We start from the raw sequence: 24,437 nt of genomic DNA, 5'->3' as shown, positions 1-24,437 counted from the left end.
TCTAAGACAGTTTTGCAAGCATAACACCACGTTAATTTCACTCACTCACTCACACTGTCACTCACTCTCACCCACAAGCCCACGACATACATTTAAATGCATTTTGTACTTACCTTTCCAGCGATCAAAGGTCTATTCCACGTTATTGTGCTCCAACTTGAATGTACACTTTTAGTGAATAATGAGATATTATTCACTAGACTAGTGAATATCTCATTATTCACTAAAAGTCTAATAGTCTAGTAGTATAGTGAAAAATTGACACAAAATAGTCTAGCATCACCCCTGTGCACTGATGTTGCCACCTGTGAGGCCAGGGTCACAAAGAGACTACCAGGGGAGGCGTCGGAGCTGTGACCCCAGGCGACCCCTAAATGACGTCCATGGGCGAAAACTAGTGCTTAATTTAAGCCGGTGATTTCCGGTGCTGGGCACTTAATAGTCAGCACTTATGACAGTCGTTTATTAATGCAATATACATTACCAATGACTAGTACGTGCCACCCAAGCTATTCTTATAGCTGTGGGGGCCTGGAATAGAATAAATTGCCATAGGGTTAAGAGTGGGATGGTTAGTAGCTGTGTTGGTAGTGTCGTTGGCAGCGCTGGTAGGGTCAATGGATGGTGCAAGCTTAAGTGTCCTCCTGCCCACGACCATTAAATATACATATTTTTTTTTTTTTACAAATTAAGCACTGGCAACATCACAGGAGAAACATTAACTGCGCCCCTCCCTGCACCCCCCCCCCCCTCTGCCAAGCCCCCCTCCCCCAGCCATAATGAAACACTTTCCTAAAGGCATTGGAGCACTGGGGAAAACTGTCAACATTCTTAAAAGAGAACACGATGCCGTGAGAATAGAGAGACGGTAATACACAAGATTGAGCAGAGCTATGGGGATACAATAAGGAGACATAATAGAAGTTATATGCTCGTCATCTAACAATATTCTGAATAAGGTACTTCAGTATTATGATTATAACTACAAGTTTTATAAAAGGAGATAAACTTACCCACTGTACTTCTTCTCTGTATGGCAAACCAAGCCAGTCGCAGACACACGCGTACATTTGTGAAAAGCCCCCTTAAGGAGAAAAAAAAAAACGATCACATTAAGTTGAACACAATTAGATCATGAAAAGCACCTAAACTAAAGCAACTCTAATCAAAAGCAGAAGGAAGCAACACCAGCAAAATATAAATAAGGAAACGAGAGAGATGGAAATCTGGGAAGCTGAGCAGCTCCACTCCAAGATGCCAATTTCAGTATGCGGATTCAGGGCAAACTTGAACAATCACTAGTGGATGTATTGTATTTGTCGAATATACACATGTGTTTTTCATATTTTGTTTATAGTGTTAGGAAAAACACTCCGTTGGTGGTTGTAGGCTTATGCACTACAACACAATTATCAGTGAATATGTAAACCATCCTCTAGACACAGCCGATAAATTGTATTCTGAATATAATTATTTACTGCTTCTCAGGAACAGCATTCATGACCTGTTGATCTAAGGAAAGAAGGAAATCATTGTTTCTCTGCTGGTACACCGCCAAAAATCTAATTTCCCTGTGTTCTGTGTTGATGAAACTGGCTGGCTCATACATATGAATGTGTATATGAAACAACGAATAGATGCATTACTCGTGGGTAGCTTTCATCACCATAGTCACTGCAGCATGAAGGTGTGCCATCATGTGATGACTGCCTAACATTTCAAAATGTAATCTACCCTCTAAAGCATAGTAAATAAAGCAACAAATCAGTCTCCATTTCAAGTATTTTTCTTTACTGTCAAGAACATACCAGCATTTGCAATACAATAGGTCTCATATTTGTTAAAGTTAGAACTGTTGGCGCTGAGAATAACAATGTTTTTTACTTTCGTTTTTTGTTATTTGCAGTGGAGTTATTATATTTGGATACCACTTTTGCCAATGGTATAAAGATGCAAAAGTATAAAACATTGACATTTTCATCAACAGTGCACTGGACCACAGAAGAAGAAGAGCCACCCAGAGTGTCAACAAGAAGCATGACAGGAGCGTCCAAGAATCAGAAGTGAGCCTGATTGTGAACTTAACCGACCTTAATCTGTCAGAAGCACAGACAAAAGTATTGGAGAAAGGGCTCGGCTATGTTCCCACAGCCAACATGGATAAATTCCTACTCTGCAAGGAAATACAAGATTTCATCAGAAGATTGAAAATTCAGGTCTTCTTCAAGGACAAGGACAAGGTCACACAAGATGGGGATACCGGACTCAGACCAAAATCAAACTTTTCTCCTCTGGAAAACACCTTACCGGTAGAACTCCTCACCTTTGAAAAAGCGGTCATGAAGGATCTGAATGATCTGGACCCACGAAATCAAAGGGTGTTTCAAAACATTTCCAATGAGGAACGTAAAGCACTCCAGGAACTTAGTAACAACACCGAACTTGTAATAAAACCTGCTGACAAGGGTGGGGCAACAGTAATCCAGACGAGACAACAATATGGGGACGAATGCGTAAGACTTCTCCAAGACCAGCGTAGCTATGAGATACTTCGCTCGGATCCCACTGAGACAATACGGGTGAAAATTAACATTATGGTAGAGGAAGCCTTGGCTCACAATTGGATCACGAAAAAGGAAGGAGAATTCTGTAGTATCTTGATATCCCCTATGCTAGCCTTCTCTACCTCTATTGGAATGTTCATGTGATGCACCTTTGAGAATGTTGGTGATCTGCCTGGCAGATTACAGTTGGCTGGGCTGAGCACCATGTTGGGTGCTCCTGGTGGGGTCTCCCTTTACATCTTGGAATAAAGCATCATTAAATACTACTCTACGTGTGGACTTCCCATCATTACATTCATGGCGACGATCTAAACAAAGAACCTACACCTGTCAAGTCTGGAAGAACTTCAAGCTGTGTGAAATCAAGAAAAGGAACTAGAAACCAGAGAAGGTCCTCAAGCAACAAGAAAGGTTACCCTAACTGCCAGCATGACCCCACCAGTGACCTACAACCGGTCGCCCACAGCAGTCTGGCAGTCGTCCTGTGTAACAGTGAGTTTACAACTTTTAACTTGGCACTATACTCTGACGCTGGATAAGCCAAATTGTTTTAACTTTGAGACTGACGCTATATCCTCATATGAAGTTAAGCAAAAGATTGGCCAACTCTGCCTTTTGTCCTATTTACAAGGAGAGCCTAATTTAAACTGTATTGAAACTGTGCCAAGCCAAGTTCGTTGTTACTCCTGACTCATCCTGTACTGTACTTTCACTTGAAGTTTAGTCTCCATACGACTTATGGAAATGAAATGTGACTGTTTTAATGATGTTACAACAGTGCAGCACTAACTTAAAATACATTTGGATACAGCAGTGACTGATCTCTATGGAAAGTTAATTATCTAAAGTTTTTGCCCTTTGGAGTCTTTTCGCTGCAGAACTGGCCCCATGTTGTGCAAGTGAATTAAGGAGGTGGTTTGATGTCGTTTTGACATTTTCACCGGTTCATCAACGTGACATGCCAAAGCTTAATTTTAGTTGTGGAGTTCTGCTTTAATGTACATTATTTTGCCTTCAATTGAGTGAAAATCGGCAAAATGGAGCTATTGAAACCATCGTTATTTCAACTGCACTGTTTGTCAAGTCAACTGTCATTTTTCAACATTTAAAAATGCAGCGCGTGTGTGTTCACGCTCCTACCTGCATCCTTCTCGAGAGCTCCTGTGACGTGTCTTCTTCTTCTCCGGATCCTCCGTTGTTATGGTGCATGGTCGCGCCGTGAGCCACTCGGGAGGACGTGAGAAAACGTGCCTCCATTTTGTGGTGTTCTGCCAACCACGGCACTATTGTATGCTCACATGCTGAGATTCAGTGTTCATTGTTTTACCAACCACGTTATTTGTGAGGAACAAGTAAAGCTTTATTGAATCAGCATGAGTTTAGCTACGAGCATGTAGCAAGTTTCTGTTTTTCCAACACTGCTGACAGAACGCTGTGGGAAATCGAAGGTACTGTGTTTTTTTTCAATATGGATATGTCTCGGGGGCATGAATCGAGCTCCGGAGTATTAGTAAATACTAATGTTTGTCTGCAACCGACTTATTAACATTCCTAGATTAATAATTTTTAGAGCCTTGTCATGTTTTGTATATTTTACAACAGAGATATGTTACTTTTCACGGATTTTTGTAATATTTATACTTTCGGTGTATTGTTGCACCATAGCAATATTTTCTTAATGTGTACTTTATGCTGTGTTGGTAGCGTAGGAGTGAATTTTAGTCACACTTCCTGTTAAATATATTTATCTTTCTTAGAATTGGGGGAGGGTTTTAAGTCCCATCACCCCAGTATGCCTGTTGGCATAGTATGTTCCTGTTAAATATATTTATCTTTCTTAGAGTTGGGGGAGGGTTTTAAGTCCCATCACCCCAGTATGCCTGTTGGCATAATATGTTCGCTATATTTACAGTGGGTTTTAGTCCCATCTGTTTTATTTACAGTGTTTTATTGATGGGTCTCCTAGTCCCATTTCAACACAGTGGGTTTGAGCCCCACCTGTGTGATATAAATGTTTGTAATGGGTCCGAGTCCCAATTACTTACAGTGGGTTTTTAGTCCCATCTGTACTATTTAAGTGTTGGCATTGGGTAAATAGTCCCATTCGCTGACTGTGGGTTTCAGTCCCACATATATTTTTGCGTTGGGTTTTTGTCCCATTTACTTACATTGCAATGTTTTTTATATGGGTTTTAGCCCATTTTTCTTGCAATGGGTTTTAGTCCCACTTGCGCTGGTCATTTGTATTTACAATGGGTTTACAGTCCCGTTTGTTGTAGTGGGTTTTAGTCCCATCTACTTAATGACATATTTTTGCTATGGGGTTCATGTCCCATTTTGAGGTTGTGGGCTTTTGTCCCATCTCGTCTATTTTTGTTTTGTGCCCTTTTGGGTGTGCGTTATTTTAGTCTCCTTCAGAGGAATTATGCTAGGGTTATAGTCCTATAGCACTATCTTGTTTTTATTCACATTTAAATTTTAAAAGTTTTAAAATATTTAGCTTATGCCTACTATGTATGTACATTTATGTTTTTTATGCTAAATATGTTCAGATTTACATGTATTAAGATCCTATGTATTTAATTGCAACTTTTCTTACACTATTATCTCTTTCATTACAATATAGTATTTTGCTTAGTGGTAATAGTGTTTTCGTGCGGTTTCACCTTCTACTTTTCCTTTTGTTCTTTTCTCTTCTATTAACTTCCTTTAGTCTTTTTCTTTTAGTTCTGTAAGAAGAGAGGATGGTCTATATGGTGTAAGAAGGGTGGATGGGTTTATACGGTTAAATTCCTATGTCAAAAAACCCCCAAAATCCCGTATTTATATATCTTACCAAAGATACATAAGAGACTAGACAACCCCCCTGGACGACCCATCGTTTCAGGTATTGGATCAATCTTGGAACCAGTGTCCAGATTCGCAGACGCCTTCCTACGACCTATGGTACAACAAACATCAACATACCTGAGGGATACGAAGGACGTACTAAATCTACTTGAGGAACTCACCTTTGACCCAGACTCCCAACTACTGATAAGCTGCGACGTGGAGAGTCTATATACCAGCCTCCCCCACAATGAGACTCTAAATATCATCGAAGACGTCTTATTCGAGGTTGATTGGGAATACCAAACCCCAAGGAATGTTGTCATGGAGTGTTGTTCACTGGCTTTAAGAGAGAACTTCTTCGAGTATGAAGGCACCCTCTACTTGCAGAAGCACGGGACCAGCATGGGGAGCACCTTTGCTCCCAGCATAGCTGGTCTCTATGTGCACCACTTGGAAACCACGAGAATACTCCATCCTACTAACCCATTCAGACATCACATAAGAACATGGAGAAGGTATATTGACGACATCCTCATCATTTGGGATGGGGATGAAAGAACGTCAAAACAATTCCTGACATGGCTGAACATGCAGGATGATTTTCTGAAATTTACGAGTACCATCTCGAACAGTAGCCTTGTATTTCTTGATCTCAACATCTTCCCAAGTGATGGAAGGCTAATGACCACCACCCATTTCAAAAGCACTTCCAAGAACTGTCTACTGATGTACAGCAGCTTCCACCCCAAACACCTACGGGACAATTTACCGTATGGGCAATTCCTCCGCTTGAGGAGGAATTGCACCAAGATTGAGAATTTCAAGCTCCAATCCAAAGATCTCAAGAGGAAATTAGAAGCCCGCCAATACCCAGAGACAATAATCAATCAAGCCTTTAAGAGAGCACGGAATAACTGTAGGGAGAGCCTCCTCGAAGAAAAAACACAAAAAGAGGAAGAAGAGAAGAGACCTATATGTATAACTACTTACAACACAAGCTCAAACCAGGTCAGCAAGATTGTAAACAAACATTGGAAGATCTTGAACAGTGGTGGCCTTCAACTTCCGAAACCAATGTTCTCACACAGGAGGGGTAGGAGTATTAGGGACATACTGGTACATACCAGACCGAAAACCCCTAACCTGAACCCCAGCAGAAACTCTGACTTTGTCCAAGGCCATCACCCCTGTGGCAACTGTAGAGTTTGCTGTCTGACAAAGAAGATAATACAGAAAAGGGGGTGGTGATGAACAGAGTGTCTGAATTAAGCAGACCACTCTTACCCAGTCCAAAGATCAGGGCTTGATCCATCACCGTTATTTATCTCACTGCCCCATCCCAGCTCAGAACCTGGCTATATGCAAATTAGTCTGTCCCTGGCCCAGTGCATCATGGGAACAGGGCAGACCAAACTACCAAGCCAATTCTTCACCAGAAAGGAGACAAGCTACCGGGGACCGGTTTCTGGCATTACAGCCTCTTCGGCCCGGCTTGCTTGAATCCTGATGGAGCAGTGAGAAAGGGACTCATGTCTGAGTATACCCTGCCACACCTATAGTGGCCAAAAACAATACAGAAAAGGGGGTGGTGATGAACAGAGTGTCTGAATTAAGCAGACCACTCTTACCCAGTCCAAAGATCAGGGCTTGATCCATCACCGTTATTTATCTCACTGCCCCATCCCAGCTCAGAACCTGGCTATATGCAAATTAGTCTGTCCCTGGCCCAGTGCATCATGGGAACAGGGCAGACCAAACTACCAAGCCAATTCTTCACCAGAAAGGAGACAAGCTACCGGGGACCGGTTTCTGGCATTACAGCCTCTTCGGCCCGGCTTGCTTGAATCCTGATGGAGCAGTGAGAAAGGGACTCATGTCTGAGTATACCCTGCCACACCTATAGTGGCCAAAAACAATACAGAAAAGGGGGTGGTGATGAACAGAGTGTCTGAATTAAGCAGACCACTCTTACCCAGTCCAAAGATCAGGGCTTGATCCATCACCGTTATTTATCTCACTGCCCCATCCCAGCTCAGAACCTGGCTATATGCAAATTAGTCTGTCCCTGGCCCAGTGCATCATGGGAACAGGGCAGACCAAACTACCAAGCCAATTCTTCACCAGAAAGGAGACAAGCTACCGGGGACCGGTTTCTGGCATTACAGCCTCTTCGGCCCGGCTTGCTTGAATCCTGATGGAGCAGTGAGAAAGGGACTCATGTCTGAGTATACCCTGCCACACCTATAGTGGCCAAAAACAATACAGAAAAGGGGGTGGTGATGAACAGAGTGTCTGAATTAAGCAGACCACTCTTACCCAGTCCAAAGATCAGGGCTTGATCCATCACCGTTATTTATCTCACTGCCCCATCCCAGCTCAGAACCTGGCTATATGCAAATTAGTCTGTCCCTGGCCCAGTGCATCATGGGAACAGGGCAGACCAAACTACCAAGCCAATTCTTCACCAGAAAGGAGACAAGCTACCGGGGACCGGTTTCTGGCATTACAGCCTCTTCGGCCCGGCTTGCTTGAATCCTGATGGAGCAGTGAGAAAGGGACTCATGTCTGAGTATACCCTGCCACACCTATAGTGGCCAAAAACAATACAGAAAAGGGGGTGGTGATGAACAGAGTGTCTGAATTAAGCAGACCACTCTTACCCAGTCCAAAGATCAGGGCTTGATCCATCACCGTTATTTATCTCACTGCCCCATCCCAGCTCAGAACCTGGCTATATGCAAATTAGTCTGTCCCTGGCCCAGTGCATCATGGGAACAGGGCAGACCAAACTACCAAGCCAATTCTTCACCAGAAAGGAGACAAGCTACCGGGGACCGGTTTCTGGCATTACAGCCTCTTCGGCCCGGCTTGCTTGAATCCTGATGGAGCAGTGAGAAAGGGACTCATGTCTGAGTATACCCTGCCACACCTATAGTGGCCAAAAACAATACAGAAAAGGGGGTGGTGATGAACAGAGTGTCTGAATTAAGCAGACCACTCTTACCCAGTCCAAAGATCAGGGCTTGATCCATCACCGTTATTTATCTCACTGCCCCATCCCAGCTCAGAACCTGGCTATATGCAAATTAGTCTGTCCCTGGCCCAGTGCATCATGGGAACAGGGCAGACCAAACTACCAAGCCAATTCTTCACCAGAAAGGAGACAAGCTACCGGGGACCGGTTTCTGGCATTACAGCCTCTTCGGCCCGGCTTGCTTGAATCCTGATGGAGCAGTGAGAAAGGGACTCATGTCTGAGTATACCCTGCCACACCTATAGTGGCCAAAAACAATACAGAAAAGGGGGTGGTGATGAACAGAGTGTCTGAATTAAGCAGACCACTCTTACCCAGTCCAAAGATCAGGGCTTGATCCATCACCGTTATTTATCTCACTGCCCCATCCCAGCTCAGAACCTGGCTATATGCAAATTAGTCTGTCCCTGGCCCAGTGCATCATGGGAACAGGGCAGACCAAACTACCAAGCCAATTCTTCACCAGAAAGGAGACAAGCTACCGGGGACCGGTTTCTGGCATTACAGCCTCTTCGGCCCGGCTTGCTTGAATCCTGATGGAGCAGTGAGAAAGGGACTCATGTCTGAGTATACCCTGCCACACCTATAGTGGCCAAAAACAATACAGAAAAGGGGGTGGTGATGAACAGAGTGTCTGAATTAAGCAGACCACTCTTACCCAGTCCAAAGATCAGGGCTTGATCCATCACCGTTATTTATCTCACTGCCCCATCCCAGCTCAGAACCTGGCTATATGCAAATTAGTCTGTCCCTGGCCCAGTGCATCATGGGAACAGGGCAGACCAAACTACCAAGCCAATTCTTCACCAGAAAGGAGACAAGCTACCGGGGACCGGTTTCTGGCATTACAGCCTCTTCGGCCCGGCTTGCTTGAATCCTGATGGAGCAGTGAGAAAGGGACTCATGTCTGAGTATACCCTGCCACACCTATAGTGGCCAAAAACAATACAGAAAAGGGGGTGGTGATGAACAGAGTGTCTGAATTAAGCAGACCACTCTTACCCAGTCCAAAGATCAGGGCTTGATCCATCACCGTTATTTATCTCACTGCCCCATCCCAGCTCAGAACCTGGCTATATGCAAATTAGTCTGTCCCTGGCCCAGTGCATCATGGGAACAGGGCAGACCAAACTACCAAGCCAATTCTTCACCAGAAAGGAGACAAGCTACCGGGGACCGGTTTCTGGCATTACAGCCTCTTCGGCCCGGCTTGCTTGAATCCTGATGGAGCAGTGAGAAAGGGACTCATGTCTGAGTATACCCTGCCACACCTATAGTGGCCAAAAACAATACAGAAAAGGGGGTGGTGATGAACAGAGTGTCTGAATTAAGCAGACCACTCTTACCCAGTCCAAAGATCAGGGCTTGATCCATCACCGTTATTTATCTCACTGCCCCATCCCAGCTCAGAACCTGGCTATATGCAAATTAGTCTGTCCCTGGCCCAGTGCATCATGGGAACAGGGCAGACCAAACTACCAAGCCAATTCTTCACCAGAAAGGAGACAAGCTACCGGGGACCGGTTTCTGGCATTACAGCCTCTTCGGCCCGGCTTGCTTGAATCCTGATGGAGCAGTGAGAAAGGGACTCATGTCTGAGTATACCCTGCCACACCTATAGTGGCCAAAAACAATACAGAAAAGGGGGTGGTGATGAACAGAGTGTCTGAATTAAGCAGACCACTCTTACCCAGTCCAAAGATCAGGGCTTGATCCATCACCGTTATTTATCTCACTGCCCCATCCCAGCTCAGAACCTGGCTATATGCAAATTAGTCTGTCCCTGGCCCAGTGCATCATGGGAACAGGGCAGACCAAACTACCAAGCCAATTCTTCACCAGAAAGGAGACAAGCTACCGGGGACCGGTTTCTGGCATTACAGCCTCTTCGGCCCGGCTTGCTTGAATCCTGATGGAGCAGTGAGAAAGGGACTCATGTCTGAGTATACCCTGCCACACCTATAGTGGCCAAAAACAATACAGAAAAGGGGGGTGGTGATGAACAGAGTGTCTGAATTAAGCAGACCACTCTTACCCAGTCCAAAGATCAGGGCTTGATCCATCACCGTTATTTATCTCACTGCCCCATCCCAGCTCAGAACCTGGCTATATGCAAATTAGTCTGTCCCTGGCCCAGTGCATCATGGGAACAGGGCAGACCAAACTACCAAGCCAATTCTTCACCAGAAAGGAGACAAGCTACCGGGGACCGGTTTCTGGCATTACAGCCTCTTCGGCCCGGCTTGCTTGAATCCTGATGGAGCAGTGAGAAAGGGACTCATGTCTGAGTATACCCTGCCACACCTATAGTGGCCAAAAACAATACAGAAAAGGGGGTGGTGATGAACAGAGTGTCTGAATTAAGCAGACCACTCTTACCCAGTCCAAAGATCAGGGCTTGATCCATCACCGTTATTTATCTCACTGCCCCATCCCAGCTCAGAACCTGGCTATATGCAAATTAGTCTGTCCCTGGCCCAGTGCATCATGGGAACAGGGCAGACCAAACTACCAAGCCAATTCTTCACCAGAAAGGAGACAAGCTACCGGGGACCGGTTTCTGGCATTACAGCCTCTTCGGCCCGGCTTGCTTGAATCCTGATGGAGCAGTGAGAAAGGGACTCATGTCTGAGTATACCCTGCCACACCTATAGTGGCCAAAAACAATACAGAAAAGGGGGTGGTGATGAACAGAGTGTCTGAATTAAGCAGACCACTCTTACCCAGTCCAAAGATCAGGGCTTGATCCATCACCGTTATTTATCTCACTGCCCCATCCCAGCTCAGAACCTGGCTATATGCAAATTAGTCTGTCCCTGGCCCAGTGCATCATGGGAACAGGGCAGACCAAACTACCAAGCCAATTCTTCACCAGAAAGGAGACAAGCTACCGGGGACCGGTTTCTGGCATTACAGCCTCTTCGGCCCGGCTTGCTTGAATCCTGATGGAGCAGTGAGAAAGGGACTCATGTCTGAGTATACCCTGCCACACCTATAGTGGCCAAAAACAATACAGAAAAGGGGGTGGTGATGAACAGAGTGTCTGAATTAAGCAGACCACTCTTACCCAGTCCAAAGATCAGGGCTTGATCCATCACCGTTATTTATCTCACTGCCCCATCCCAGCTCAGAACCTGGCTATATGCAAATTAGTCTGTCCCTGGCCCAGTGCATCATGGGAACAGGGCAGACCAAACTACCAAGCCAATTCTTCACCAGAAAGGAGACAAGCTACCGGGGACCGGTTTCTGGCATTACAGCCTCTTCGGCCCGGCTTGCTTGAATCCTGATGGAGCAGTGAGAAAGGGACTCATGTCTGAGTATACCCTGCCACACCTATAGTGGCCAAAAACAATACAGAAAAGGGGGTGGTGATGAACAGAGTGTCTGAATTAAGCAGACCACTCTTACCCAGTCCAAAGATCAGGGCTTGATCCATCACCGTTATTTATCTCACTGCCCCATCCCAGCTCAGAACCTGGCTATATGCAAATTAGTCTGTCCCTGGCCCAGTGCATCATGGGAACAGGGCAGACCAAACTACCAAGCCAATTCTTCACCAGAAAGGAGACAAGCTACCGGGGACCGGTTTCTGGCATTACAGCCTCTTCGGCCCGGCTTGCTTGAATCCTGATGGAGCAGTGAGAAAGGGACTCATGTCTGAGTATACCCTGCCACACCTATAGTGGCCAAAAACAATACAGAAAAGGGGGTGGTGATGAACAGAGTGTCTGAATTAAGCAGACCACTCTTACCCAGTCCAAAGATCAGGGCTTGATCCATCACCGTTATTTATCTCACTGCCCCATCCCAGCTCAGAACCTGGCTATATGCAAATTAGTCTGTCCCTGGCCCAGTGCATCATGGGAACAGGGCAGACCAAACTACCAAGCCAATTCTTCACCAGAAAGGAGACAAGCTACCGGGGACCGGTTTCTGGCATTACAGCCTCTTCGGCCCGGCTTGCTTGAATCCTGATGGAGCAGTGAGAAAGGGACTCATGTCTGAGTATACCCTGCCACACCTATAGTGGCCAAAAACAATACAGAAAAGGGGGTGGTGATGAACAGAGTGTCTGAATTAAGCAGACCACTCTTACCCAGTCCAAAGATCAGGGCTTGATCCATCACCGTTATTTATCTCACTGCCCCATCCCAGCTCAGAACCTGGCTATATGCAAATTAGTCTGTCCCTGGCCCAGTGCATCATGGGAACAGGGCAGACCAAACTACCAAGCCAATTCTTCACCAGAAAGGAGACAAGCTACCGGGGACCGGTTTCTGGCATTACAGCCTCTTCGGCCCGGCTTGCTTGAATCCTGATGGAGCAGTGAGAAAGGGACTCATGTCTGAGTATACCCTGCCACACCTATAGTGGCCAAAAACAATACAGAAAAGGGGGTGGTGATGAACAGAGTGTCTGAATTAAGCAGACCACTCTTACCCAGTCCAAAGATCAGGGCTTGATCCATCACCGTTATTTATCTCACTGCCCCATCCCAGCTCAGAACCTGGCTATATGCAAATTAGTCTGTCCCTGGCCCAGTGCATCATGGGAACAGGGCAGACCAAACTACCAAGCCAATTCTTCACCAGAAAGGAGACAAGCTACCGGGGACCGGTTTCTGGCATTACAGCCTCTTCGGCCCGGCTTGCTTGAATCCTGATGGAGCAGTGAGAAAGGGACTCATGTCTGAGTATACCCTGCCACACCTATAGTGGCCAAAAACAATACAGAAAAGGGGGTGGTGATGAACAGAGTGTCTGAATTAAGCAGACCACTCTTACCCAGTCCAAAGATCAGGGCTTGATCCATCACCGTTATTTATCTCACTGCCCCATCCCAGCTCAGAACCTGGCTATATGCAAATTAGTCTGTCCCTGGCCCAGTGCATCATGGGAACAGGGCAGACCAAACTACCAAGCCAATTCTTCACCAGAAAGGAGACAAGCTACCGGGGACCGGTTTCTGGCATTACAGCCTCTTCGGCCCGGCTTGCTTGAATCCTGATGGAGCAGTGAGAAAGGGACTCATGTCTGAGTATACCCTGCCACACCTATAGTGGCCAAAAACAATACAGAAAAGGGGGTGGTGATGAACAGAGTGTCTGAATTAAGCAGACCACTCTTACCCAGTCCAAAGATCAGGGCTTGATCCATCACCGTTATTTATCTCACTGCCCCATCCCAGCTCAGAACCTGGCTATATGCAAATTAGTCTGTCCCTGGCCCAGTGCATCATGGGAACAGGGCAGACCAAACTACCAAGCCAATTCTTCACCAGAAAGGAGACAAGCTACCGGGGACCGGTTTCTGGCATTACAGCCTCTTCGGCCCGGCTTGCTTGAATCCTGATGGAGCAGTGAGAAAGGGACTCATGTCTGAGTATACCCTGCCACACCTATAGTGGCCAAAAACAATACAGAAAAGGGGGTGGTGATGAACAGAGTGTCTGAATTAAGCAGACCACTCTTACCCAGTCCAAAGATCAGGGCTTGATCCATCACCGTTATTTATCTCACTGCCCCATCCCAGCTCAGAACCTGGCTATATGCAAATTAGTCTGTCCCTGGCCCAGTGCATCATGGGAACAGGGCAGACCAAACTACCAAGCCAATTCTTCACCAGAAAGGAGACAAGCTACCGGGGACCGGTTTCTGGCATTACAGCCTCTTCGGCCCGGCTTGCTTGAATCCTGATGGAGCAGTGAGAAAGGGACTCATGTCTGAGTATACCCTGCCACACCTATAGTGGCCAAAAACAATACAGAAAAGGGGGTGGTGATGAACAGAGTGTCTGAATTAAGCAGACCACTCTTACCCAGTCCAAAGATCAGGGCTTGATCCATCACCGTTATTTATCTCACTGCCCCATCCCAGCTCAGAACCTGGCTATATGCAAATTAGTCTGTCCCTGGCCCAGTGCATCATGGGAACAGGGCAGACCAAACTACCAAGCCAATTCTTCACCAGAAAGGAGACAAGCTACCGGGGACCGGTTTCTGGCATTACAGCCTCTTCGGCCCGGCTTGCTTGAATCCTGATGGAGCAGTGAGAAAGGGACTCATGTCTGAGTATACCCTGCCACACCTATAGTGGCCAAAAACAATACATTCTTAATTCAGAGACTCTGTCCATCACCACCCCTTGTTGTAAATAATTTTGTCCACCCTAAGCGTGGAAGGGTATACTCAGATGTGAGTCCCTTGCTCATTGCACCATCAGGATTCAAGCAAGCCGGGCCGAAGACGCCTGAAATGGCAGAAACCGGTCCCCGGAAGCTTGTTTCCTTCCCAGTGTAAGAATTGGCTTTTGTAGTCTGGTCTGCCCTGTTCCCATGATGCACTGGGCCAGGGACAGACTAATTTGCATACAGCCAGGTTCTGAAACTGGGATGGTGCAATGAGCTAAAAAACGGTGTTGGATCTAGCCCTGATCTCTTGACTGGGTTAGAGTACTCTGCTTAATTCAGAGACTCTGTCCATCACCACCCCTTGTTGTAAATAATTTTGTCCACCCTAAGCGTGGAAGGGTATACTCAGATGTGAGTCCCTTGCTCATTGCACCATCAGGATTCAAGCAAGCCGGGCCGAAGACGCCTGAAATGGCAGAAACCGGTCCCCGGAAGCTTGTTTCCTTCCCAGTGTAAGAATTGGCTTTTGTAGTCTGGTCTGCCCTGTTCCCATGATGCACTGGGCCAGGGACAGACTAATTTGCATACAGCCAGGTTCTGAAACTGGGATGGTGCAATGAGCTAAAAAACGGTGTTGGATCTAGCCCTGATCTCTTGACTGGGTTAGAGTACTCTGCTTAATTCAGAGACTCTGTCCATCACCACCCCTTGTTGTAAATAATTTTGTCCACCCTAAGCGTGGAAGGGTATACTCAGATGTGAGTCCCTTGCTCATTGCACCATCAGGATTCAAGCAAGCCGGGCCGAAGACGCCTGAAATGGCAGAAACCGGTCCCCGGAAGCTTGTTTCCTTCCCAGTGTAAGAATTGGCTTTTGTAGTCTGGTCTGCCCTGTTCCCATGATGCACTGGGCCAGGGACAGACTAATTTGCATACAGCCAGGTTCTGAAACTGGGATGGTGCAATGAGCTAAAAAACGGTGTTGGATCTAGCCCTGATCTCTTGACTGGGTTAGAGTACTCTGCTTAATTCAGAGACTCTGTCCATCACCACCCCTTGTTGTAAATAAGTCTGACAAAGAAGAGCAACACACTGACCTTTAGAAATGGGACAAACTGGCAACAGAGAAACTTTACAACATGCAACACGAACAATCTTGTATACCTGATCACATGCCCCTGCCACATGGAATACGTGGGCATGACCAGCAGACCCATAAAAACAAGAATAGGGGAACACAAGAGTACGATCAGATGCAAAAGGGCAAGCACAAAATTGACAGCGCACTTTCTTGAACTGAACCACAAACCCGAAGACATTTTTTGGACAGTAATCGAACAGGTAACCAGAGAAGAACAACTCTTTGACAAGGAACAAAGAAGGGTGTTCCGTTTGAACACTGCGGAGGCTGGCCTAAATGATGAAATACCATGGGGACAGCTTTAAGACCTCCATCCGGGTTACCCTAACCACAACCATCCCCTTGGGAGAAATGGCACTTAACAGAAACCTTAGCGGTACTGCCCCCAGGACAACAAGATTCCGCTGTTCTAATGCTTATATCTGGACTGCTGACTCTATTCCAATGAGGAAAACTCTGCAGTCTGCCTTAGCCATATGTTGGTATATCTATCATGACCGCATGTCTTCCCATGCATTTTTTAAGTAACCAGAGATATGATTAATTTGAAACATTCAAGTTTTTTTCAAACCCTTTTTTTCAAAACCTTATGTTTTCTATCTAAATTAGTTTTTTATATTACTTTTTTAGATATAACCACTAACGAATGCCTGCTGAGCTTTAAAACTAAATTACACCCTTCATTATGAACATCATAAGTTATTCCGCTTTTTCTATCGACTCACGGAAAAAGAGAAAAAAGACTCCAACCTCTGGCCTTCGTTTACCACGCAAATGCCAAAAGAGTCGGCCATTTTTGTTGACGCTCTAGCATTTCCGTCCACCGGCAGACCGAACGTGCTGACGCACACTCCGATGCAAACTTCCACTTCCGATAAAAAGAAGAAAGTGTGCCTTCCTCTGGGTAACCCTCGGAGCTGCGACTGGGTGGGATCAACACGATCACTCGCTAGCGGTCACGTAAGTTAGACCCCAATCACGGGTCTTTAAACATGTCTGATTACTTGCTAAGACTCGGCCACGTCTAACCAACTGGCAGCCCATTTAATCTTTATGTTTATTTTACTATAGTAAACCGGCGACCCAAAACCCTAAGACGCAGACTCATGGGGCAAAACTCCAGTTACTATGAGTGTATGTATACGTCAATTGTGTTTATTGGGTAATAGGCACTAGTATTTCTCATGGGGCATAACACCATTTATAATGAGTGCATGTACATGCCACTCGGTTTCTCTGCCGAACGAGCACCATGAATTTACAGCTCGTTTTTTACCTACTAACGAACCTGGTTTACAACTGCCATTTTTTCAAATACTTGCCATCTTAAACCCCACTAGGGAGGTTTATGTCACCCCCCGCTTTTGGGAAACTGAGAGATTCGGTGTATGTATGTTTCGCAGTGTGTGGAGTGCGCGTGTGTGTGAGAAGATGGAGGGACATTACGCTCTCCAACCAATGATTATGAAAAGGAAAATGCACCAAGAGCCTCTTTTCCCGCCAATTTGGCAGGAGTTCATTACACCATAGTCTGCAATCATTTTGCCTCAGAACGAACAAATTGGCCTAAATATGAGCTAAGTATTTTATTGTGTGCTTTTACAACAGTTATCAACTATATTTTCTGTTGTTCTTTTCCCTCTTCCTTTTTCTCCACAGAGACCGCAACAGGTCATTTTTTTCAAAACGCTTCACCAAGGGCCCACTCAAGCCCAGAAGCATTTCCTGGCGGCGTATTTTTGCCTCCAGGAATAGGACTTTAGGCATACACCTTTATACCTAGAATTGAGTATTATTGGTAGGGACATTCATAAGTCCTGATGAATAAGCAGAAGGGGTCTGCTTATGAAACATGTCATGTCGACCAAGTAGTAAATACACTCTAATTTGCTACGTTTTCCTAACCCCTTTTAACTGTTCCCAGCCAGAGAAGCGAATAAATTATTTTTTCTACTAGCCAGGGAATTTTTTATCTTTTTTATCATTACACCCTAGTAAGTCCCCACCTTCACTTCCCACATCACTACACCACACATAGCCTATCGTCACAACTCAGTGCTCCCGCGTAGCTCGTAGGTCGTAGCACGCCCCGCCCCGTAGAGGGACGGGAAGACCCCGATGATGAAGCATGCCACTATGGGATTCATAGTGTGTGAGGGGTATTTTAAAAGCACATAGTGCTCTCCTTCGACAACCCACGAAGAGAGCACAATTAAATTTGACACGAAGCAGATAAAATAAAATTAAAAAAAATCACTTTTTCACATTGATAGAATCTCTTTGGTTATTTATTTTCATCATCCAACAGCTCTATCTTTAATAAATGAGAGACTTATTGCATTGAAATTGCAATCAGTTTCGCATCAGTTGGAGTTATTGGCATTATAAATTCCAAGGTCTTTTAACTAGCCATGTTGCATGGTCTATTACCAAATGTGGCAAAAAGAGGTCCCATGGGACCTTTTTGGCCACAAATAGTACTGTACCCTGCAAAGTTGGAGTTATTGGCATTATAAATGCCAATGGTTTTTACATAGCCATGTTGCAGGATGCAGTACCATATGTGGCCAAAAGAGGTCACATGGGCCTTTTTTGGTCACATATGGTACAGCACCCTGCAGAAGATCAGGTAAATCCACCCTACCTATAATGCATTGCATACAAGACAGTATTGTGAGTACATTCAAATAGCTATGTCCATATGTACAATTAGTAGCATTGAAATGTGACAAAAGAATTATACTAATTCCGGAATAGGTATTATACTCTGTGTGGAGCTGATAAAGGGAAATTTATAGAAGGTCTCATATAAATGTGAGATGTGCTAGTGAGTAAAGTAACCACTGCCCGCCTTGCTTAGGACCAAGCATGGGTCCTTCCTGAAGACCTTTAAGAAAATAGTGCTCTGAGGCTGTAATTAAAACCTAGGGAGTAACACCAGATTTAACAGGAGATGTCCTCATGGGAAGTTACAAGAAGAGACTAGCAGTACTAAGGAGGGACTACTAAGCCTACTGACCAATGAAAATCCACCATTTACAAAGGACAGGGGCAGGAGCCAATTAAAAAGACAGGTGGAAAGTGGGCAGAGCTTTGTGCTCATATCCTGAAATTGGCATGTCTTGAAGGAACAGCGCAAGTACTGCCTAGGCAAGACCTAAAACGGGGGGAAAGTTAACAGTGACTCCTAGTGTTAAAAGATGCATCTGTGTAATGAGAACAAGTATTCTAGATCTAACCTCTTTACTCGCTCTTAACTAGCCAAGTCCTTAATCCTTTAAAATGCACAAAAGCAAATGCTCATGCTACGGCTTACACTGTAATGTCTGCATCTACCCGAGTGAGACACCACAGAAAAACAAAACTTTGAATTAAAAGGAAAAGACTCTAGTTATGGTCTGCAAGAACGTACCTCAATTAAATCATGAGACACTAGAATGAGGCTCCTTTATGGGTGGATGGAATGTTTTGTCTTATGCAACAGAAGTGGATAATGACAGTGGGTGTGTTGGAGTGATGCATGTCTTTCAAAACATATGCAGAAAAAAAGGGAAAATTTGCTGCCCCAAAAAGTTGGCCTGGACTGCTAAGGGCATTACGTGAAGTAGCAGAGGTTTCATTCAGTGCATAAACATGTTCCTAGAACTAGGTCCAAGGATTTATTGGTGCATTATGCCTCTTAAAACCTGTCTTAGGAAATAGGTCATTGGTGGTTCTGGGAAAACTGGAGGACCTCCCAACAGAGAGAGTCCAGAGGGAGGCAGGTACTATAACAATTGTATTATTTCTGGATGAAAACTTTATTTTCCAAGAATTGAGGAGTGAGTGTGTGTTTAGGAAAGCTGGGGCATGAAGGAGCAACTCTGGGTTTCCCTTTAATTGTGGTGAGGGTAACTAGGACTGACAAAGCACTACTTACATTCAGATCACGCCTATTTTACAAACAAATAGGAATTAATTAAATATTAAGTGGCTATAATTATTTAAAACTAAACTTCACTGCAATTCCCAAAGAGTAATCTCCTTCTCTTTCGGTGGAATATTCGGGGTAGCTGGTTGATTTTGTGACTGTTCTTTAGCAGGAGTCCGGCCACAATCACTTACTTCTTACTTTTCGTACCACCCAATTTCTTCGAATGGACAAGGAGAGTGATGAGGCAGGATTGTGTGTTAGATAGCATGGGAATCATAAAACTCTGAAGTAGGTAGTGACAGAATAATGTAAGTTAACAACAAGCATTGTTCAGCCAGTGAAGCATAACTGGCATATATCAGAGGCAGCTTCTCCGCTAAGCAAGAGGAGTGTCGCCCCACAGAAAAAATTAGAATTTCTGACCTGCCTTTATTGGATAGGTGCAACTGTTGTAAACAGACCCACGGGGCAAGGGTGCACACTGGAGGGTTTTTCTCTGAGGTGTGGATGCTGGTTAGAGGTACTAGACAGGGCTACCCCCAGTCTCAGCTTTTTGTGCTGACAGTGGAACCAATGGCATGCCGGCTGTGATCGAAGCTGGAGCTGTGGGAAGTCCGCCTTTTGGGCACTAGTCATGTAGTGTCGAAGTATGCATATGATACCGTGGTATACTTCTGCAACCCGAAAGACTCGGTGCCTCGACTCCTGGGAGAGATGGAGACATTAACGGAGGTCTCCTGATTGCGAAACAATAGGGCCACATTTAGACTGTACCCCCAAGGTAGTCCAATGCAGAGAAAGGGGCTAGAACTGGAGACGGAAAAGACACTGTGTCTGGGGATCTGGGTGACTTCTAGTCCGAAGACCAAATACAACCTGAATATCGGGTGACTGCTGGACAGTTTAAAAAGGTTAGTGCGGATCCACGCGCTAACAAAAGGAAACCAGTATGCAAGTCTCCTCTCCTCTTTCATTTTCGACTTCTATCCTTCTCTATCCTCTCTATCGACCGGGGCGTGGGACAAGGATACAAACCAAGCATCGCGAAGGGGGCGGCAGAAGACAACGACAAGCAGGACTTGGAAAACTGACATTCGAACTATTCGAACTATCGAACTATCGCAAAGACACGGAACCCCGGTGGCCAAACACCCCCCCCCCCCCCAAGCGCCTTTTTCTTTCTTTTTCCTCTTTCTCTTCCCTCTTCCTCCACTCATGTATATTCCATGCTCCATGTAAATATATATTTTTTTTATACAATAAAAAATTACAGAAATCAAAAAAGGTTAGTGAACTACTGGATTGCTCTTCCACTCTCAATAATGGGGAGAGTATTCTTAGCTAAAATTATATTTTTACCGCCCTGCCTGTATGTACTGCAGAATGTGCTCTGTCGGGTCCCGGAGGGTACTTTTAACCAGTTGAACAGCCAGCGGTGTAGGCTGAGATGGGTGGGAAAAAGGAGCCAATAAAACTGGGCATCCTGAAACTCCCCTGGTCTGAGATTGGTGTGAGACTACCAGGCTTGTTATTGTATTAAGCGGCCACTTAACTCCAGCATGTTGTGAGCTGCTTTGACGATGGACCTAACTGGCAAAATTCTTCTTTGGCAGGTACTCATGACCCATATGCCATTCCAGAGTTATGCAAATGGGAAAAGGAGTCCTGAGGTACTTCCCATAATTGATCCGGTTGACAGCGGGAGTATGGCAGGGAGTGGTCAATAAGATTCTGAAAAGAGCCCCCTTCACTGAAGATATGCACATAAGGGTGATACGACCCTTTGCTACCCTGATAGCTGATAAGGCATATGAGACATGGAGAGAGGGTGGTTGTAACTGGGTGGGTGACCTGTATCTGAGTATAGGGCTGTTTCTTTTGCCCAGGATCAGGAAAGGTTTAGACTTGGCCCAGGGCAGTTTCTGTACTATACCATGCTAGCGCACATGGTGCGGGGAGTGTGAACCTTCTTTCAGGAAAAACCTTGGAAGTGTAAGGTAGTGAGACAGTCCCTCAAGCTGGCAGGCTCACTGTCGACACCTGATCACACACCTGCAGGAGGCAATGGTGCAGGAAAGAGGGGGCTCAATAGACAAAGTGAGAAAGGGTAAAGGGTAGAGTGCGGACTGTCCAGAAAAGATCTCGGAGAAGTTGTGGAAACGAATCTGCGAGCAGGTTCAACAGGTCTCCCCCAGTGCAAGGTTTAAACTGATACAGTTTCATTATCTGCATAAGACCTATCAGCCACTGGCCAAACAACACAGATATACTCGGCGAGGTCGGCCCATGGGTTGCGGCAGATGTGGGCAACTGTCAGCGGACTTCCTACATATAACTTGGTCATGCCCCCAGTTAACGGACTACCGAAGAACGGCACGGATGCTGCATGTGCACATAGTAGGATAGAAGACTTAGGAATCCACTCCCCTATGCATGCTAGGTGTGGTCCTCAAAAAAAAAAAAGGGGGGAGCCTCAAAATGCACATGCTGGCACTGGGGTTGGTGCTGCCCAGTAGGCACATAGCGATCCATACGTAGAGGGCCAGAGCTCCGGTGGTGGAAGCTTGGCAGGGGGATTTGCTGAAGTGGGCGCTAGTAGTGGATGAACAGCACATAAAGCTCACCCGAAGGAGTGACAAGGTGAGAGAGAATTTGGAAGTATGAGGAAGAATGTTAGAGAAAGTACTGGGTCTGGTGCTTGGATGGACAGAATGAGTGAGACTGAGGAAATGGGGGATGGGGAAGCTGGGCAAGGCAGAGGGGATGAGTGGGAAGGAAGGGAGACCCTGGGTAAAGGGTTTACAACAACACTGTTATGAATACTTGTTTTTCTAAATGATCAAAAGCTTGTTCTTATTAACGTGCTGTATTGGATAGATTGTAAAACACCAATAAAAACAACTTCAAAAAAAGAAAAAAAACTTATATTTCACTCTTTTTCTAGATTGACATAGTTTAGAACAGCTGAGGTGCCAAAGATTATATTTACAGATATGGATATAGAATGGTTTATTGCAGGTGTTTAATCTGTTTTCCACTCAAATTTTCAGAACTGGAAAAAACACTCTAACCGCAACAACAGATTATTCAAAGAATCATTCAAATTCAGAACCAGGCATAGTATTTTGACAGGCTTCACGAGTGGGGTTACCAGATTGTTGTAAACACACTAAGATTTACACACAATTTGGAAAATCAATTGTATAAATCGAATTTCTTCATGATTAATAAACTACATTTCTCCTGATAATTATTTGTAATGCGTGTCACTCTGAGACACTTGATGAAAAATAGAAAAAAACAATGCTTCTACATTGAACAAATAGCAATGCTTTTACACTGTACAATTATAAACATGGGGGAGTAGCAGAAAGGCAGCCAAGTTTTCTGCTACTCTTTCTGTGGAAAGTTGTCCTATAGTGTGTTTCATATGCCTGAGATCGTGCCAGTAACCAATGGAGTTAAACCAGCATCTGCAGTTCATGCAGTGCTGATTGTATGAATATGTGGGAATATTTGGATCCTGAGATCTCCATTCTAATCATCATCTGTTGCCTGTGGCTTTCTGGTGTCTCTGTTATGGATTGGAAGTGCCTACAAGATAGCCCAAGAAGAAAAGCACTCATTTTCTTCTCCAGCAATCACAATAAAGGATGTCCTTTTCTCTGTTTGGTGGATCTTTTTTTCACCAATCCCATAGCCTGTACCCCGCAGATGCTCCAGTCTCAGGGTCTATGTGACAGAATAGCCAATAATTCTTTTTTTCCAAATATTTTTATTGGTATGATGAAAAAATAAACCTAATTTACAATCGATTTCCTCCGGGCCTCCATCCCGGGGAACATTTCAACTTGGGACCCCCTACCTTATGAATTAATGATGAAGGCCTTCAGCATTTTAACGTGATACAGACACCTCAATCTGAAGCCATGCTAAGAGCAGCGAAATCTGGATACGCACTAGACATTATGCATGCACATGTATTTGCTCTATTAGCTCCTCTTCTGGCACCCTCTATCTGTGACATTCTTAATACTTCTCTGCATGAAGGTGTACTTCCACTTGATTGGAAGGCGCCTCAAGTGCTATCTATCAAGAAAAAAGCTCAAGTATGGGGAAGAAGTGATTGCCAACTATCGCCCCATTTGCTTTTGCCACTAATGAGCAAAATGGTGGAAGGGTATGCCAGCACTCAGTTGATGGGTTATCTTGAATCTCAAGGCACCCTCGACCCTTCCCAGTCTGGGTTTAGACCCAATCACTCTACAGAGACTACCCTCAGTGGCGTCACAGATTATATAAAAGTGGCGCTGGACAACAACAAGGCTGAGCTGTTAATTTTATTAGATCTGCCAGTAGCTTTCGATAATGTCTCATCAAAAATTGATTTATCAACTGAGAGTCTGGAGTGCAGGGACAGGCACTTAAATGGCTTACTAGCTTTCTAGATTAGCGTACCCAGATGATCAATTTAGGCCCCTTTCGCTCCCAAACCTCGAAGCTTACCAAGGAGGTGCCCCAGGGCTCTTGTTAGAGCCTTACCTTGTTTAATGTTTATGTGGCCCCTCTTGCCAAGATTATTAGGGGGTACGGATTTACTCCCTATTCTTATGCTGATGATACACAACTGCTCCTATCCTTTGATAAGGATTCAGAGCTAGTTGAACACTGATTTGCTAAGGGCATGCTAGCCCTATCAGCCTGGATGACACATAACGTTCTCCAGTTAAATGTGGCCAAGACCGAAATCCTGTTGTTTGGCTCAGCCCAAATAACCTGGTCCCCCGATTGGTAGCCAGCTGTGTTGGGCCACGCCCCTATCC

General features: G+C 45.2%; 1 protein-coding gene across 2 annotated transcripts in view; it reads right to left on the bottom strand.

Moving 5' to 3' along the window:
• CARMIL1 (capping protein regulator and myosin 1 linker 1) overlaps window positions 1–24,437 on the bottom strand; it is a 1,033,060-nt gene that overhangs the window by 599,187 nt on the left and 409,436 nt on the right. For both annotated transcript variants that reach the window (XM_078687906.1, XM_078687907.1), the window contains exon 7: window positions 1,014–1,084. In XM_078687906.1, coding sequence (XP_078544032.1) covers window positions 1,014–1,084 — 71 coding nt within the window. The remainder of the gene's footprint in view (window positions 1–1,013; window positions 1,085–24,437) is intronic.

The sequence above is a fragment of the Lissotriton helveticus genome, chromosome 4_1 (genome assembly GCF_964261635.1).
Source record: "Lissotriton helveticus chromosome 4_1, aLisHel1.1, whole genome shotgun sequence".
NCBI lineage: Eukaryota > Metazoa > Chordata > Amphibia > Caudata > Salamandridae > Lissotriton > Lissotriton helveticus.
This window is presented reverse-complemented; position numbering and strand designations above follow the sequence as displayed.